Source organism: Oncorhynchus mykiss, chromosome 26 (assembly GCF_013265735.2).
Source record: "Oncorhynchus mykiss isolate Arlee chromosome 26, USDA_OmykA_1.1, whole genome shotgun sequence".
In the NCBI taxonomy this organism is placed as follows: Eukaryota; Metazoa; Chordata; class Actinopteri; order Salmoniformes; family Salmonidae; genus Oncorhynchus; species Oncorhynchus mykiss.
In genome coordinates this window covers 13,705,552-13,719,688 of record NC_048590.1, presented here as the reverse complement: position 1 = coordinate 13,719,688, position 14,137 = coordinate 13,705,552, and the positions used below count along the sequence as shown (strand labels likewise).

General features: G+C 45.2%; 1 protein-coding gene across 1 annotated transcript in view; it reads right to left on the bottom strand.

Moving 5' to 3' along the window:
- Nucleotides 1-1,002: 1,002 nt before the first annotated feature.
- The window catches only part of LOC110506268 (ALK tyrosine kinase receptor), a 150,315-nt gene continuing 137,180 nt past the window's right edge, over nucleotides 1,003-14,137 (bottom strand). The window contains exons 22-25 of the mRNA XM_021585704.2: nucleotides 5,321-5,422; nucleotides 4,948-5,082; nucleotides 3,794-3,884; nucleotides 1,003-3,528 (exon numbers count right to left, since the gene is read on the bottom strand). Coding sequence (XP_021441379.2) covers nucleotides 2,395-3,528; nucleotides 3,794-3,884; nucleotides 4,948-5,082; nucleotides 5,321-5,422 — 1,462 coding nt within the window. The 3' untranslated portion in view covers nucleotides 1,003-2,394. The remainder of the gene's footprint in view (nucleotides 3,529-3,793; nucleotides 3,885-4,947; nucleotides 5,083-5,320; nucleotides 5,423-14,137) is intronic.

Genomic DNA, 14,137 nt, shown 5'->3' with positions numbered 1-14,137 from the left:
GCTGCCTCTCTTTCCTCCTCAGAAAGGCGATACTCCCCCGGCTGTGTCCAGGGTCCTGCCCCATCCAATATTTCCTCATTAAATCAGTTCCATCTCCCCATTAAATGCTGCTCCTCCTTTTCATGCTTCTTGGTCCTTGTTTGGTGGGGTATTCTGTCACATCCGTCATAGTGAGGAGACCAAGGCGCAGCGTGATTTGAATACATTCTTCTTTTATTAACGAAGAACACTAAACAAACTAACAAAAACAAAACTAACGTGAATCTATGATAAATTGAGTGCTGAAATAGGCAACTACACATAGACAATAACCCACAAAACACCCAATGAATATGGCTACCTAAATATGGTTCCCAATCAGAGACAACGATAAACAGCTGCCTCTGATTGAGAACCAATCCAGATAACCATAGACATATAAACCCCTAGACAAACAAAACCACTAGACAATACAAAAACAAAACAAACCACCCTTGTCCCACCCTGACCTAACCAAAATAATAAAGAAAACAAAGATAACTAAGGTCAGGGCGTGACAAGAATACGTTCATTACCAGCCTCAGATGAGCCTCAGTCATTGCAACCCAATTAAATGCTTCACACAAATCAAGTAACAGACACATCTCAATATCAGTGACCCAACACACCTCCAGGCTGTGTCTTATTTGACTAAGAACGAGAGTGATGGAGTGCTGCATCAGATGACCTGGCTTCCATAATCACCCACCCTCAAACCAGTTGAGATGGTTTGAGAATAGTTGGACAGCAGAGTGAAAGAAAAGCAGCCAATAAGTGCTCATCATATGTGGGAACTCCTTCAAGACTGTTGGAAAAGCATTCCAGGTGAAGCTGACTGAGTGAATGCCAAGAGTGTGCAAAGCTGTCATCAAGGCAAAGGTTGGCTACTTTGAAGAATCTCAAATATAAAATATATTTTGATTTGTTTAACACATTTTTGGTTACTACATGATTCCATATGTGTGATTTCATATTTTTGATGTCTTCACTATTATTCTACAATGTAGAAAATAGCAAAAATAAAGAAAAACCCTTGAATAAGTAGGTATTCTAAAACTTTTGATTGGTACTTTATATACAAAAGTATATGGACACCACCACTTTCATTTAAATGAATTGCCACATATAAGAATCCATGGAACAGTAATTTCTGTCTTTCCATAGAGGGCCATATTATATACATATAAAACATATTTAAGGAGAAATGGAAGGTGAACTTGCCTGAATAAACATTTAAGATCAGTGTACAGTAAGCTCCATAGTATTGCCCTTCTAAGAAAAATATTTCTGTCCGTCTTTCTTTCCCTCTCGCTCAAACACACCTAATCACACACCTTAAATTGCAAAGACAGCCACTCCCATACTCATGGCACCGTTACACTCCCCCAACAATTCCCTTTCACTCCCACCCTCATACCATAGCAACCTACATCACCATGAGTACTGATTCCAACTATCTGAAATACCATTCAGTGCATTGGCCATTGTTCACAAGGGTTGATATTAATTCAATTAAGTCGACATTGGACAAAGATTAGTGCAAAAAAAAGTAAAATAGCTAACCCATGTACAGTATGTCAAACTAAATTGGATAAGGTTGGTGTATTAATAATTTATAGAGCTCCCAAATAATAAATAGACAAATTAATAAATAAACAAGCAGGCAAGCAAGCATCAACAAACACATTTTTTCTTCATTGTAAAAAAAACCCACAAAAAAACTCAGGAATCCAGTCTCCGACTCTCACCATATTTTGGGAAAATTGTTTCTGATTGATGAATCAACTGCCAAGGCCTGAATTGCCAATGAAATAGATAACCCGCAATGAATGACAGCTAGAGAAGAAGTTAGCTAATGCTACAGTCAGTTAGACATCTAGCAGATGTGTATGTATGTTCTGTTTGTGTGTTTCCAGCATGACTCCATGTGAAAGGCTACGTTGACATCGACAGAGCCGCGAAGATGAGCGGTCGGCTCGTGAACACATTGCAAAGAAATTAGCAACCGAATGGAAACATCTAACCGTCCTGCCACAATTGTCTACTGAACATTAGCCAGTGCTGCAACATGTACATTGTTCCTGTTTTCCTAGCCAACAACCAATAAGCTTTTCTTCTTAGTGGTCCTTTGCAGCTCTCCAATGTGCTTTAACACCCCACTGTAATTTCCACAGCCATTTTATGTCATTGGGATGAAACGTTTTGGACTCAATACAATAGCTTGATCCAATCGGTGGATGAAACCAAGGAGTCGAGACGGGAGGGCTGGTCGTAAGGTGTCCTGACACAGTGTTGCACGGTGTATCATCATGTCTGGCTGTATGCCTATCTGTCTGTACACACGGTCTCCAAGGTGTAGGTTGGTGGTTGGAGGGGTTAAAGCACTGTGGCATTGTGGCCCTCCATCCGTGGAAGCCTCGGGTCCTGCACCGTCCCCATGGTGACCAGCAGAGGGAGGCTGTCCTCGGCTTTGGCCGTCGTCGAGTGGCTCAGCGACAGCTGGGTCCCCGCCACTCCTCTCTGGAGGGCCACGGGTGGTGGGGGAGGGGGCGGTGGAGGAGGGGGGTTGACAGAGACAGGATTCTGGTGGTGGTGGGCTGCCTCTAGGGGTAACCCTTGCTCCTGGTAGCCATAGCCGATGTTCCCGCAGGGGAATCTGCGAAGTCTAAATAGTGGGACCGGGGGTAGGGTGGCCGAATCTAACAGGAGCGGGGTAGGATCAGTGGTACCCAAGGAGGTAGCCTGGGGTGGTGGCGGAGGTGGCAAAAGCGGCCTGCAGAACCCCTGCTGTTGCTGCTGCTGGTGATGTAAGAGCTGCAACTGCTGTTGCTGCTGTGGATGGAAGGGGTATGGTGGCTGGAACTGATGCTTGTGCTGCTGGTGCTGGAGACTCAGGGCCCCCACCGCCTCGGCCACAGTCCGTCCCTTGTGCTCCTGCCCCTCGCCTGGCACCCTCCCACCTCCAACTCCCCCACCTCCACTGCCCACTGTTTCCTGCTTTTGCTGCAGCTGTTGTTGTTGCTGCGGTTGTTGCTGATGATGCTGCTTCTTCTGCTGCTGCAGCTGGAGGAACCAGGAGCCGTAAGTGGGGTTCCACAGGTTGGTGGGTTTCCCATTGCGACCCTCCTTATCCCCAGGGTGGCCCTGGGTGAAGGCCAGATTGACGTGGCCACCGTCTGGGTTAGGTTGCTGGGTGGAGATGGGGGGAGGTGCCTTGGAGGTGGCTGTGGTCATGGTGAATGTCTGGGGGTGGGGCTGGGGTTGTTGAGCCATCGCCTGGGGCTTGCAGGTTTCGGGGAGCTGGTTGGTAAGGAGGAGGGGTTGTTCAACTCTTCGGTTCTCCTCGGTGGGCTTCGGGGCTGACGGTGCGGGGCCCACACCGTCAGGCGTCAGAGTGGACACCAGCAGGGGGGAGGCCATGGGGTCCTCAGGGCGCATGGGTACCCGCTCCTCCTCTTCAGGGAGGGGGCCATATTCCACAGGCAAGGGAACAGTCACCACATCAGGGTCCTCGAGAGGATAGAGGAGCAATGTTACTAGCATTAGACACGAACAATGGTGAACAACAAATTATGATATTAACATTACCAATGTCTGAATTTGTAGAAATTCCAAAAAGGAATACAGATTTTACACGGACAGACAGGTTATGAGCTATGTCACTTCTTAAAATAGTCAAACATACTAAAATAATCTCTTGGCAGTTAGACAGTCATAATAATACTTGAGCACATTTCAAGTGCAGAGGTGTTGACTCAATTGTCACGCTCCCTACCTGTAAGCAGTAGTCAATCCTTTCCAAGATGGTGGAGAAGTTGGGCCTGTCTTCCGGTTGATGCTGCCAACTCTGTGTCATTATCCGGTACCTGAGAGAGAGGGAGACACACACACACACACACACACACACACACACACACACACACACACACACACACACACACACACACACTCAAAAATGTTTATTCTATTTGAACTTTGCGCAAGTTGACTAGTCTCTAGACAGACGGTTTACTTCTGGCAATGTATCAATGCTCCAGCTAAAGCGTCTGTACAAAACGTCTGTTGCGGCATCAGTTGGGAAAGAAATTGGAAGTGTCACCGATAACGTCACTGCCATATCCACTTGCAACCTTAGCTAAACATGAGCACAATTCCTGCCTGCATTTTAAGCCTCGCCTACCGAAACTTGTGATTTGTCTGGAGAGTTGGCTGTCTGAAGAGTCCTTTTGAAATGTACAAGAGAAGCTGACATTCTCCCCAGACCTTGTGCCTTTGCTGCCTAGCTCACGATGCTCCAAGATCTGGGATATCCGAGACCACACGTTGACAAACAGTTAAAAAACATGTTCCCCCATTCACTAATACACTTGACAAACTCGCACACAATGATGTCAATAAAGTGTAACATCCCGCTAGTTTGAGTGATTACTGTTGGAAAGTCAGTGGGGGTTAAACTGAACCCTGGGGTACCCCACCGAGACATCAACTCAAGCTATTTTTTTTATTGGCAGGGCTGATTTGCCTCTTGTGTAATATGCTGTGGTAATGTGAGCTAGTCATGATGAAGTTTACTACATGGGGATTGTGTCTGTTTTTGTGTGAAAAAATTATCACAGAAGAAAAGGGTGGCGAGCACGTGATAGTTTGAGAAGTTATGGGTGTGTGCGAGTGTACGAGTGTGTGTGTGTACGCTTGAATCCCTGTGTAAGTCTGCATACTGTGTGTGCATGGGTGAAACTGTATACTGTGTGTGAGGGTGTGTTATGTGTGTAACAGAATAAGTTCCATCCCTGTCTGAGTGTCAGTTCAGAAAGGGGGGGAAGTTGACTGAGCGACAGTTCACTTTTCAATATTCTCTAGCCTGCTAGCTCACATCTGCTACATGTGTTTGGGTGAAGTGTGATAGTTTTGGTGGTATATTGGACTTACACAGGCCCTGGGCAGTTTTTGGGAGGGTCCATCCTTCCCCCACTGGTGACAAACTCCAACACTTCCTGGTTACTGCGACTGGGATAGGGCATATAGCCCAAAGAGAAGATCTCCCATAGCAGCACCCCAAAGGACCTGAGAGAGAGGGGGAAAGAGGTAGGAGGAAGAAGGAGATGGGGGGAGGGAAAGAATCATAAAGGTGACAGGGGTGAAGGAGAGAGGGAGAAAGTAGTGAGGCTTTCAAAAGGTGAAAAAGCATATTCTCCATTAGGACAGAGAGAGGGAGGTGAGGTAGACTGGAGCGGTGAAATGAAAGGGGGTGACATTCAAGATAACTAAAGTGTTATTGGGAGTGTGTTACAATGAAACGTACCATGTGTCCGTTTTGGATGTGAAGATCCCCTCCATGAAGGCTTCCGGAGGCATCCACTTCACAGGCAGCATGGCGCGCCCACCCTTTCTGTAGTAGCTGGCCCTGTGGGGAGACACAGACACACACACACAGTTGATTTTGTTAGTGCTTTTGCAGGACTCCATTTACTGCACAACAGGTAGCGAAAGGGATGAAAAGAGATAGGGCAGAGCCAAAGTTCAGTCACACCAGTGTTTCCATAGAAACAGCACAACATCAGATCTAATAATTGGATCCTCCTTTTACACAGCGATATTGTGCCGTGCTGATCCAATCAGTGGAATTTTACAATAACTGTAACAGAACAAGTGGACGCCCACAAAAGTACTCAGTCCTCCTTATCTTCAAGAGAAAGGGGGGATATTTTAATTTTTTCACAGACCGAGTTGTTTAAACTGTCTCACGCACCTGCTGTGAGCTTGTTATCTGATAGGCAGCAGAGTTATCAGATTGCCCGCTGATAACAGCCTCAGCCTGTTTCATCTTCACCAGTCCCGAACACAGTCTACAGTTTCGGCCGACAGGCTATTTCAGAGGCTGGGGGCACAGTAACTAATGGCTGCCTCGCCATGCCTCTTGGTCCTAGGCTTTGGGATAGTTAAAAGGCCTGAGCACCTGAGAGACCTACTGGGTACATAACTTAAAAGCATGTCTCACATGTATTAGAGTGTACAATTCTTATATTGGAAGAATTGTATTTAAAAACCACATTGAAGAATCTTATAATGTAATCTTAAACTCACAGGCAGCCAGTGCAGAGACTTTAAAACCAGTTAATGTGTGCTGTCCGTCTGGTCTTGGTCAGTACCCTTCCTGCGGCATTCCGTGTGTTTTGCAGTTGACCAATGGCTTTCTTAGTTAGACCAGACAGGAGAGCATGACAGTAGTCATGTAATAAAAGCATGGATGAGTCTCTCTGTATCAGCCTGAGTGGGAAACAGCTGCACCTTGGCAATGTTTCTTAGGTGGTAAAAACCTACTTTTGGTCACATTCCTAATCTGTGATTCGAAATGGAGTTCAGAATCTAAAATAACACCTAGGTTTTTAACTTGGTGTTTTATCTTTATAGCCCGTGAATTAAAATGTTCATGGCAGATTCTCTCTGTGCTTTGGCTCAATAAGTGCCTTGGTCTTGTCTTGATTTAGCTGGAGGAAGTTGAGAGCCATACAAAATCACTAATACGGTCTCATAATTTATCCGTGGAGCAACAATCCTCTGGTGACACAAAAATGTAAAGTTGTGTTTTGTCTGTGTAGCATTGAAAATCAGGGCTGTGCTTTCTGATAATGCTGCCAATGGGTAACATGTATAAACTGAACCGTTTCAGACCGAAAATCGAATCTTGTCGAATGCCACATGTGATATGTATTTTCTCTGAGTTATGTTCACAAGGGGTGACAAAAAAAAACTATTGACTGGTTACATAGGTCCTAAACCAATTTAGAACAGGACCCGAGAGGCCAACCCACCGCTCCAGTCTATCCAGAACAACGTCACGGTCAACAGTGTTGAAAGCAGAACTTAAATCCAAGAGTACAAGGACAGAGAGCTGTTTGGCATCTGTGTTGGTTCTATGATCATGTACCACTTTAACTAAGGCCATCTCTGTGCTATGGTGGGCCCAAAAAATATAGTTGGCACTTAAAAAAATCAGCTTGAAAACCAATTTCTCCAAAATGTTGATTAAGAATGGAAGGCTGGAGATTGGCCAAACATTGAAGGGATTCTTCAGAAGGGATTTCACCACAGCAGTTTTTAGTGCAGTGAGGAAAGTGCCTGTGAACAGGGAGGGATTAACCAGAGCTTACACTTCTTCAGATATGCAAATAAAAACTGCTTTGAAGAAGGTGTTGTGGATAGGATCGAGAGTGCAGGTATAAATGGTGATATCACTTTCCTGAGCATGCCTGTGTCAACCAGGGAAAATAACTCCATAGTGCCTTTAAGTGGTAGGCTTAGGGCACATATCATCAAACTTCTCAACAGGTATTGCTTGACTGATACCCAGCCTAATGCTTTAAACTCATCACATTTAGATGTAGAGGGAAGTTCACATGGGTTTGTGGGGGTAGGATTAAAATAAAATAAAATAAAAATAAAATAAAAATATATTTATTTAAAGAGGTAGGCCAGTTGAGAACAAGTTCTCATTTACAACTGCGACCTGGCCAAGATAAAGCAGTGTGACAAAAACAACAACAACACAGAGTGACACATAATCAAATGTACAATCAATAACACATAAGAAAATAAAAATAGACAGATCTATGTACAGTGTGTGCAAATGTAGAAGAGTAGGGGGGTGAGGTGAAAATAATTACAATTTAGCATTAATACTGGAGTGATATATGTGCAGATGATGATGTGCAAGTAGAGATACTGGGGTTCAAAAGAGCAAGAGGGTAAGTAATTATATTAGGATTAGGTAGTTGGGTGGGCTATTTACAGATTGGCTGTGTACAGGTACAGTAAGCTGCTTTGACAGCTGATGTTTAAATTTAGAGAGGGAGATATGACTCCAGCTTCAGAGATGTTTGAAATTTGTTCCAGTCATTGGCAGCAGAGAACTTGGAAGGAGAGGCGGCCAAAGGAAGTGTTGGCTTTGGGGATGACCAGTGCAATATACCTGCTGAAGCGCGTGCTACGGGTGGGTGTTGCTATGGTGACCAGTGAGCTGAGATAAGGCGGGGCTTTACCTAGCAAAGACTTATTGATGACCTGGAGCCAGTGGGTTTGGCAACGGATAAGTAGTGAGGGCCATCCAACGAGAGCATAGAGGTCGCAGTGGTGGGTAGTATATGGGGCTTTGGTGATAAAACGGCACTGTGATAGTCTACATCCAATTTGCTGAGTAGAGTGTTGGAGGCTATTTTGTAAATGACATCGCCAAAGTCAAGGATCGGTAAGATAGTCCGTTTAACGAGGGCATGTTTAGAGGAAGCTTTGTTGCGAAATAGGAAGCGATTCTAGATTTAGCTTTGGATTGGAGATGCTTAATGTAAGTCTGGAAGGAGAGTTTACAGTCTAACCAGACACCTAGATGTTTGTGGTTGTCCACATATTCTACGTCAGAACCGTCCAGGGTAGTGATGCTAGTCAGGCGGGAGGGTGCGGGCAGTGATCAGTTGAAGAGCATGCCTTTAGTTTTACTAGCATTTAAAAGCAGTTGAAGGCCACGGAAGGAGTGTTGTATGGCGTTGAAGCTCGTTTGGAGGTTTGTTAGCACAGTGTCCAAAGAAGAGCCAGATGTATACAGAATCGTGTCGTCTGCAAAGAGGTGAATCAGAGATTCACCAGCAGCAAGAGCGACATCATTGATATATACAGGGATAAGAGTCGGACCGAGAATTGAACCCTGTGGCACCACCATAGAGACTGCCAGAGGTCCGGACAACAGGCCCTCCGATTTGACACACGGAACTCTATCTGAGAAGTAGTTGGTGAACCAGGCGAGCAGTCGTTAGAGAAAACAAGGCTATTGAGTCTGCCGATAGGAATGTGATGATTGACAGAGTCGAAAACCTTGGCCAGGTCGATGAAGACGGCTGCAAAGTGCCGTATTTTATCGATGGCGGTTATCTTTTAGGACCTTGAGCGTGGCTGAGGTGCACCCATGATCAGATTGCATGGTGGAGAAGGTACGGTGGGATTCGAAAGGGTTGGTGATCTGTTTATTAACTTGGCTTTTGAAGATTTTAAAAAGGCAGGGCAGGATGGATATAGATCTATAACAGTTTGGGTCTAAGGTGTCTCCCCCTTTGAAGAGGGGGCTGACTGTGGCAGCATTCCAATCTTTGGGGCTCTAAGGCTAGTAATAGGCTAGTAATAGCTGTTGAATAGGCTAGTAATAGGGGTTGCAACAATTTTGGCTGACAATTTTAGAACGAGAGGGTCCAGATTATCTAGCCAAGCTGACTTGTACGGGTCCAGGTGTTGCTGCTCTTTCAGAACATCAGGTCTTTGGATTTGGGTGAAGGAGAAGCGGGGCAGGTTTGGGCAAGTTGCTGCAGGGGGTGCTGAGGTTTTGGCTGGGGTAGGGGTAGCCAAGTGGAAAGCATGGCCAGCCGTGGAAAAATGCTTATTGAAATGATCGATTATCGTAGATTTTATCGGTGGTGACAGTGTTTCCTATCCTCAGTGCAGTGGGCAGCAGGGAGGAGGTGCTCTTATTCTCCACGGACTTTACAGTGTCCCCAAACTTTTTGGAATTAGTGCTGCAGAATGCAAATATCTGTTTGAAAAAAGCTAGCCTTAGCTTTCCTAACTGACTGAGTATACTGGTCCCTGACAAGTTACATTTGACGGGGGCTGTTCGATGCTAATGTAGAAGGCCACAGGATGTTTTTGTGCTGGTCAAGGGCAGTCTGGAGTGAACCATGGGCTATGTCTGTTCTTAGTTCTACATTTTTTGAATGGGGCATGCTTATTTAAGATGGAGAGGAAAGCACTTTCAAAGAACAACCAGGCATCCTCTACTGACAGGATGAGGTCAATATCCTCTCGGGATACCCAGGCCAGGTTGTTTAGAAAGGCCTGCTCACTGAAGTGTTTTAGGGAGCATTTGACAGTGATGAGGAATGGTCGTTTGACCGTGGACCGATTATGCACGCAGGCAATGAGGCAGTGACCGCTGAGATCCTGGTTGAAGACAGCAGACGTGTATTTAGAGGGCAAGTTGGTCAGGAGGATATCTACGAGGGTGCCCATTACGGATTTAGGGTTGTACCTGGTAGGTTTCATTTTTTTTGTATTTATTTATTATTTTACCTTTATTTAACCAGGTAGGCAAGTTGAGAACAAGTTCTCATTTACAATTGCGACCTGGCCAAGATAAAGCAAAGCAGTTCGACAGATACAACGACACAGAGTTACACATGGAGTAAAACAAACATACAGTCAATAATACAGTATAAACAAGTCTATATACAATGTGAGCAAATGAGGTGAGAAGGGAGGTAAAGGCAAAAAAGGCCATGGTGGCAAGGTAAATACAATATAGCAAGTAAAACACTGGAATGGTAGTTTTGCAATGGAAGAATGTGCAAAGTAGAAATAAAAATAATGGGGTGCAAAGGAGCAAAATAAATAAATAAATTAAATACAGTTGGGAAAGAGGTAGTTGTTTGGGCTAAATTATAGGTGGGCTATGTACAGGTGCAGTAATCTGTGAGCTGCTCTGACAGTTGGTGTTTAAAGCTAGTGAGGGAGATGTGTTTCCAGTTTCAGAGATTTTTGTAGTTCGTTCCAGTCATTGGCAGCAGAGAACTGGAAAGAGAGGCGGCCAAAGAAATAATTGGTTTTGGGGGTGACTAGAGAGATATACCTGCTGGAGCGTGTGCTACAGGTGGGAGATGCTATGGTGACCAGCGAGCTGAGATAAGGGGGGACTTTACCTAGCAGGGTCTTGTAGATGACATGGAGCCAGTGGGATTGGCGACGAGTATGAAGCGAGGGCCAGCCAACGAGAGCGTACAGGTCGCAATGGTCGGTAGTATATGGGGCTTTGGTGACAAAACGGATTGCACTGTGATAGACTGCATCCAATTTGTTGAGTAGGGTATTGGAGGCTATTTTGTAAATGACATCGCCAAAGTCGAGGATTGGTAGGATGGTCAGTTTTACAAGGGTATGTTTGGCAGCATGAGTGAAGGATGCTTTGTTGCGAAATAGGAAGCCAATTCTAGATTTAACTTTGGATTGGAGATGTTTGATATGGGTCTGGAAGGAGAGTTTACAGTCTAACCAGACACCTAAGTATTTGTAGTTGTCCACGTATTCTAAGTCAGAGCCGTCCAGAGTAGTGATGTTGGACAGGCGGGTAGGTGCAGGTAGCGATCGGTTGAAGAGCATGCATTTAGTTTTACTTGTATTTAAGAGCAATTGGAGGCCACAGAAGGAGAGTTGAATGGCATTGAAGCTTGCCTGGAGGGTTGTTAACACAGTGTCCAAAGAAGGGCCGGAAGTATACAGAATGGTGTCGTCTGCGTAGAGGTGGATCAGAGACTCACCAGCAGCAAGAGCGACCTCATTGATGTATACAGAGAAGAGAGTCGGTCCAAGAATTGAACCCTGTGGCACCCCCATAGAGACTGACAGAGGTCCGGACAACAGACCCTCCGATTTGACACACTGAACTCTATCAGAGAAGTAGTTGCTGAACCAGGCGAGGCAATCATTTGAGAAACCAAGGCTGTTGAGTCTGCCGATGAGGATGTGGTGATTGACAGAGTCGAAAGCCTTGGCCAGATCAATGAATACGGCTGCACAGTAATGTTTCTTATCGATGGCGGTTAAGATATCGTTTAGGACCTTGAGCGTGGCTGAGGTGCACCCATGACCAGCTCTGAAACCAGATTGCATAGCAGAGAAGGTATGGTGAGATTCAAAATGGTCGGTAATCTGTTTGTTGACTTGGCTTTCGAAGACCTTAGAAAGGCATGGTAGGATAGATATAGGTCTGTAGCAGTTTGGGTCAAGAGTGTCCCCCCCTTTGAAGAGGGGGATGACCGCAGCTGCTTTCCAATCTTTGGGAATCTCAGACGACACGAAAGAGAGGTTGAACAGGCTAGTAATAGGGGTGGCAACAATTTCGGCAGATCATTTTAGAAAGAAAGGGTCCAGATTGTCTAGCCCGGCTGATTTGTAGGGGTCCAGATTTTGCAGCTCTTTCAGAACATCAGCTGAATGGATTTGGGAGAAGGAGAAATGGGGAAGGCTTGGGCGAGTTGCTGTTGCTCATGATCATTTGTGTGAGATTGAGGGCATCTAGCTTAGATTGTAGGATGGCTGGGGTGTTAAACATGTCCCAGTTTAGGTTACCTAACAGTACAAACTCTGAAGATAGATGGGTGGCGATCAATTCACATATGATGTCCAGGGCACAGCTGGCGGCTGAAGGGGGTCTATAACAAGTGGTAACGGTAAGAGACTTGTTTCTGGATAGGTGGATTTTTAAAAGTAGAAGCTCAAATGGTTTGGGCACAGACCTGGATAGTATGACAGAACTCTGCAGGCTATCTCTGCAGTAGATTGCAACTCCGTCCCCTTTGGCAGTTCTATCTTGTTAGAAAATGTTATAGTTAGGGATGGAAATTTCAGGATTTTGGGGTGGCTGAACCAGGGTTCAGATATGGCTAGGACATCCGGGTTGGCGGAGTGTGTTAAAGCAGTGAATAAAACAAACTTGGGGATGAGACTTCTAATGTTAACATGCATGAAACATATGCATTTACGGTTACAGAAGTCAACAAATGAGAGCGCCTGGGGAATGGGAGTGATGCTGGGGGCTGCAGGTCCTGGGTTAACCTCTACATCACCAGAGGAACAGAGGAGGAGTAGTATAAGAATACGGCTAAAGGCTAAAAGAACTGGTTGTCTAGTGCGTTCAGAACAGAGAGTAAGGGGACAGGTTTCTGGGCACGGAAGGATAGATTCAAGGCATAATGTACAGACAAGGGTCTGTATAGGATGTGAGTACTGTGGAGGTAAGCCTAGGCATTGAGTGACGATGAGAGAGTTTTTGTCTCTCGAAGTTCCATTTAAGCCAGGTGAGGTCACCTCATGTGTGGGGGGTGGAACAACAATGTTAGCTAAGGCATATTGAGCAGGGCTGGAGGCTCTACAGTGAAATAAGACAATAATTACTAACCAAAACAGCAATATACAAGGCATATAGACATTAGGGAGAGGCATGTGTAGAGTCAAGTGAGTAGCTAGGTGAGCTGGAGGCATGGAGATTCAGACAGCTAGCAGGCCGGGGCTAGCAGCAGGCTAGCAGATGGGCCTCAGGGGAATGTCGCAACGGGGGAGCCTGTGGAAACCACCTCGGACAGTTACGTTGGCAGACCAGTCGTGATGGATCGGCGGGGCTCTGTGTTGGTAGCAAAGGGTCCAGGCCAATTGGCAAAAGAGGTATTGAAGCCCAGGGATTATCTGATGGATTTCTTTGGCTAGACGGGGGATGGGCTGATGGATTTATCAGGCCATCAATGGTTGAGAAGAGCTCTCTAATTATTCTGATTATTAGTGATCAAGTTACAAAAATTTGCCTGTCTGGCATTTCTAATTGCCTTGTTATATATTCCAAGTGTCTCTCTCAGAATATCAAAACGGACCTGCAACTTTGACTTTCTCCACTTCAGCTCTGCCTTTCTCCATTTTCTCTTTAATTTATTTGTTTCATCACTCATGTAAGGGGCTCTCCATATGGATGCTGCCTTTTTCAACTTTTCTGGAACTATGGCATCAATGGTTGCCCTTAATTTGCTATTAAAGTTATCAACGAAATCATCACAAGAGGAAGGCAGAATAGGTGATGGAGTATTGTTCATACACTCAATATCTGTATCAACTTCAGATGTAAGACAGTGTTTCTTAATAATGTGGTTATGGGTGGGCCCAGTAGAAAGCCCCATGGTAATAACCAGGTCCAGAGTATGGCCACAGTTATGGGTGGGCACAGTAGAAAGCCCCTTGGTAATAAGCAGGTCCAGAGTATGGCCACGGTTATGGGTGGGCCCAGTAGAAAGCCCCATGGTAATAACCAGGTCCAGAGTATGGCCACGGTTATGGGTGGGCCCAGTAATATGTTAGATAAAGTCTATAGAGCTCAAAAGATTCAGAAATTCAAAGGCCTTGGAGTCAGTCTCTGTCACACAACACAATGATTTTATCATAGTTCTCAAGAAACATAGACAATAGTTCAGAGAATTCAGTAAAGAAAGTGGGGCAGGGCATTGGTGGCCTATACAGACCAAAAGTCACCAAATTAAATGGC